The sequence below is a fragment of the Mustela erminea genome, chromosome X (genome assembly GCF_009829155.1).
Source record: "Mustela erminea isolate mMusErm1 chromosome X, mMusErm1.Pri, whole genome shotgun sequence".
Lineage (NCBI taxonomy): Eukaryota > Metazoa > Chordata > Mammalia > Carnivora > Mustelidae > Mustela > Mustela erminea.
This window is the reverse complement of record NC_045635.1, coordinates 90,795,426-90,799,478: the sequence shown is the minus strand read 5'-3', so window position 1 is coordinate 90,799,478 and position 4,053 is coordinate 90,795,426. Positions and strand designations below refer to the sequence as shown.

Genomic DNA, 4,053 nt, shown 5'->3' with positions numbered 1-4,053 from the left:
ATCTGTCTCCTGGATTCAATTATCGTCTCTATGGATGACACACAAATCTACCTGTCTGCGCTGAGCTTAATCCCTGGGTTCAGTCCTGTATAACTAAGGCAACAATATTTTCTGCACCAAAAATCAGGAGACACATGCAGGCCCTGACAAAGGATTGATTTTTTTTCTGATCTGTGAATTATTCATATGAAGACTTTCAAAGATACAAAAATTCAATCACATTTAGTTGTACTTTTAATGAATTTACTTTACCAAAAAGATATCTAGCAGATGTCTATCAGTGTCACAATCAGCATGAGCATACATTTATTCTTTGTGGCTTCCTCCAGGCTAAACTTCTCTATCATAAATAGGAAATTTGATCATTTTTTTAATATTCCGAGTAAGGTAACTTAGGGTACTGTTTAACTCCTCTAACCTTTTGCTGTACACACTTAATCAGCTTTCAAATGATCACTTTTTTTTTTTTTTTGAGGGGGGGATGTTGTTTTCTCACTACCTTATTCTTCCTAATTCTCATATAGGCTGGTGGTTCCTCAACTTATGTGTGCACCAGACACAACTGGGGAAGCTTATTAAAATGACAGATTCTCGGGACGCCTGGGTGGCTCAGTTGGTTAAGCAGCTGCCTTCAGCTCAGGTCATGATCCCAGCATCCTGGGATCGAGTCCCACATCGGGCTCCTTGAGCCTGCTTCTCTCTCTGTCTCTGCCTGACACTCTGTCTGCCTGTGCTCGCTCTCGCTCTCTCTCTCTGACAAATAAATAAATAAAATCTTAAAAAACAAAAAAAAAACAAAAAAAAACGACAGATTCTCAGCTCCACCTGCACTGAGATTGATTTGATAAAACTGGGGTAAGGCCCAGAGATTTTCCATTTTTAACAAGTTTCCAGTTGTTTCTGGTGCAGGTGATTCAAGTACCACACTTTGTGTAACACTGTTTTGTGTGAACTATCTACTGTGTTATTAATGTTTGAATTCAACTGCTTTAGCAAAGGCTTATATTTTTTACCATAAAAGGATATTGAGGGGAAACTAATGTCTTGATGATAAAACATGTGCTTCGTAGATATACTTTTATGGTCTGTGGGCAAAGTCCCTGATGAAAACAAAATAGCCTCTTAAGGGCTAAAACTGCATATCAAGGATCACAGCATAATAGTAATAGTACAAGCAAAACTTACAAAATGGATACATGAGAGCTTGATCGCAGCTTTTTTCATCTTTATTTTAATCTTTTTTGAGAACTTTTTAATATTATTAACAAACTGCCCACATTCAACTAATATTGACTCTGCGTCCCTGTGGATGCACATCCTAGTATATAAATGTACTTCGAGTCCACAGTCTGACTTTATATTGCACACAGTCTGTGTATTCACTTCCTCACTTGCGATGGTGGGGGCATCCAAAGCCAGAGGAGAACTGGATGCTTGTGTGTCTCGATTATAGAGGAACATGAAAGTCTATTGCTCCATCTCAGAGTATCTTCCTAAACTTCTCATAGCCTACCTAGACACTGACTACAAATCGATTACACCTGCACAGGACTACACTTCTAGAAACACTGGTCCAGATTCTTCTGTATTGTCTCCTCTAGTGTGGGATCTATACTCTTGAAATCTTCCTACTCGGCCTCAGTGGCTCCTGAAGCATCTCCCAGTGGTATGCGGGTCCTTTTCTATCACTACCTAGTTGTCTCCATTGCTTACATTTTACCTTGTTTCCCCTGTAAACACTGCTTACATAGACATGGTTTGTTTAGGCCTGTATAGGCATCCTTGCAAAAGTAATCCCTTACTATCATTATACTTGTAAATGTTTCAAGATAAAGTAAAAACCTCTCTGATGTTTCTTGGCTGGGGTAGACTATGTTTTCCAGCTCACAGGCATACTGTGACGCCCTTTGTCATCTCCTTATTTTATATATGATGAACAATTTGTCCAGTGAGGTTATCATCCTGCTTCTGTATTTGTTGGTTTGGAGAGAAGCTATTTAGCTATCTCTTAATGATAATATACTACACACAATATTCTCTACACTGCTTATTTCACTTAATAATCTATCTTGGACATCTTTCCATATCAGTAATATAGAGCTGTCTCTTTCTTTTAAACTACTGCCAGATATTCCACTGTATAAATGTAAAATAACTAATTTAGCCAATCCGCTAATGAAGGATGTAAAGGTTTTTTTTTTCAATCTTTTGCTATTAGAAACATTCTAGTATACACATTACATGCACATGTGCCCCTAGAATACAGAATCACAGGATATGTGCATTTTTATATGGATACATATGGCCAATTACTCTCCACTGTGTTTATATTCCCTTGATGTTTTAAAACTAACAGTAAAAAGTTCTTCCCCTATACATAAAAAATCTGGCTCTCGGGTTACCCCTGCAGCGACGCCCCCTGGTCCCACCGATACCACTGCTGCTCCCGCCCCTTCGCTCCTCGGCCGCGCAATGGGCACCCGCGACGACAAGTACGACTATCTCTTCAAAGTTGTCCTTATTGGAGATTCTGGTGTTGGGAAGAGTAATCTCTTATCTCGATTTACTCGAAATGAATTTAATCTTGAAAGTAAGAGCACCATTGGAGTAGAGTTTGCAACAAGAAGCATCCAGGTTGATAGGAAGACCATAAAGGCACAGATATGGGACACGGCAGGGCAGGAGCGATACCGAGCTATAACATCAGCATACTATCGTGGAGCTGTAGGTGCCTTATTGGTGTATGACATTGCTAAACATCTCACATATGAAAATGTAGAACGATGGCTGAAAGAACTGAGAGATCACGCTGATAGTAACATTGTTATCATGCTTGTGGGCAATAAGAGTGATTTGCGTCATCTCAGGGCAGTTCCTACAGATGAAGCAAGAGCGTTTGCAGAAAAGAATGGTTTGTCATTCATTGAGACTTCAGCCCTAGACTCTACAAATGTAGAAGCTGCTTTTCAGACAATTCTGACAGAGATCTACCGCATTGTTTCCCAGAAGCAAATGTCAGACAGACGTGAAAATGACATGTCTCCAAGCAACAATGTGGTTCCTATTCATGTTCCACCAACCACTGAAAACAAGCCAAAGGTGCAGTGCTGTCAGAACATATAAGGCGTTTCTCTTCTCCCCTAGAAGGCTGTGTATAGTCCATTTCCCAGGTCTGAGATTTAAATATATTTGTAATTCTTGTGGTCAAAAAAAAAAAAAAATCTTCCTTACACTACATTATTTTAACATTTTTTATTTTTTTCAAAATTAATATAGTTGTCTTTTAAAATTAAAAAAAAAAAGAGTAAACTAACTCTCCTTTACCACCATTCACAAATCTGTTCTAATCAGTCCTGTCCTCAAAGCAATCACCATTTTGAGTGAGCATGTTATGGTCTGTATTCCTCTTGACTCTTTTCTATGCACTGGCAATAATATACATTAACTGTAACTATAGGGGATATATAAATTATTTTGTGTCTTGATTTTATACATAAATGGTATCATACTATGTATATCATTTTGCAGGTTTTTTAACAGTAATTTCTTGACTTCTCGATACATTAACTGATGACTGAAAAAAAGGTATTACTTTTTTTCTCAAGATACATGTCCACTGAGGGTTAGAGAGCTCTGCTCATTGGACTTAGGCACCCAAGCTACCGGAGCAGTTACCATTTTGAACATGCCACAAGGAAAGAGAGCTCTTCAGAGAGTTTCCCACTTGTCACAGAAGTAACAACTCACTGACCAGAATCAGATATATTGTCCTAAGCAACCATGAAAGAGCCACTGAATGCTGCCCTACTGTATGCCCAGAAGGCGAGGTGAACTAACAGTGAATAACACTAATTACTCTAATAATCAGTAAAATGAATGAATTGCAAGACACACATTTCCCATTTAAATACACATTCCCAAATTGTACTCCAAAGTGGCTATACCACTATCAGACTGTGAGTATGTGTATCTCTCCATATTCTTCTCCACATTTGTTATTAACAATTGTTTTCAAAGTTTTCCAGTCTGATGCTAATATAATTTGTATTTTTT

General features: G+C 38.3%; 1 protein-coding gene across 1 annotated transcript; it reads left to right on the top strand.

Moving 5' to 3' along the window:
- The first annotated feature begins 2,393 nt into the window (after nt 1-2,393).
- Nucleotides 2,394-3,195, top strand: LOC116583262 (ras-related protein Rab-11A-like). Its single transcript, XM_032331328.1, has one exon. It carries the CDS (start codon nt 2,473-2,475, stop codon nt 3,121-3,123), a length of 651 nt encoding a protein of 216 aa, XP_032187219.1. The 5' UTR covers nt 2,394-2,472; the 3' UTR covers nt 3,124-3,195.
- The last annotated feature ends 858 nt before the right edge of the window (nt 3,196-4,053 follow it).

Bases quoted from the DNA above. Each gene is read 5' to 3' on its own strand.
- LOC116583262 (XM_032331328.1), top strand. From the start codon at position 2,473: ATGGGCACCCGCGACGACAAGTACGACTATCTCTTCAAAGTTGTCCTT.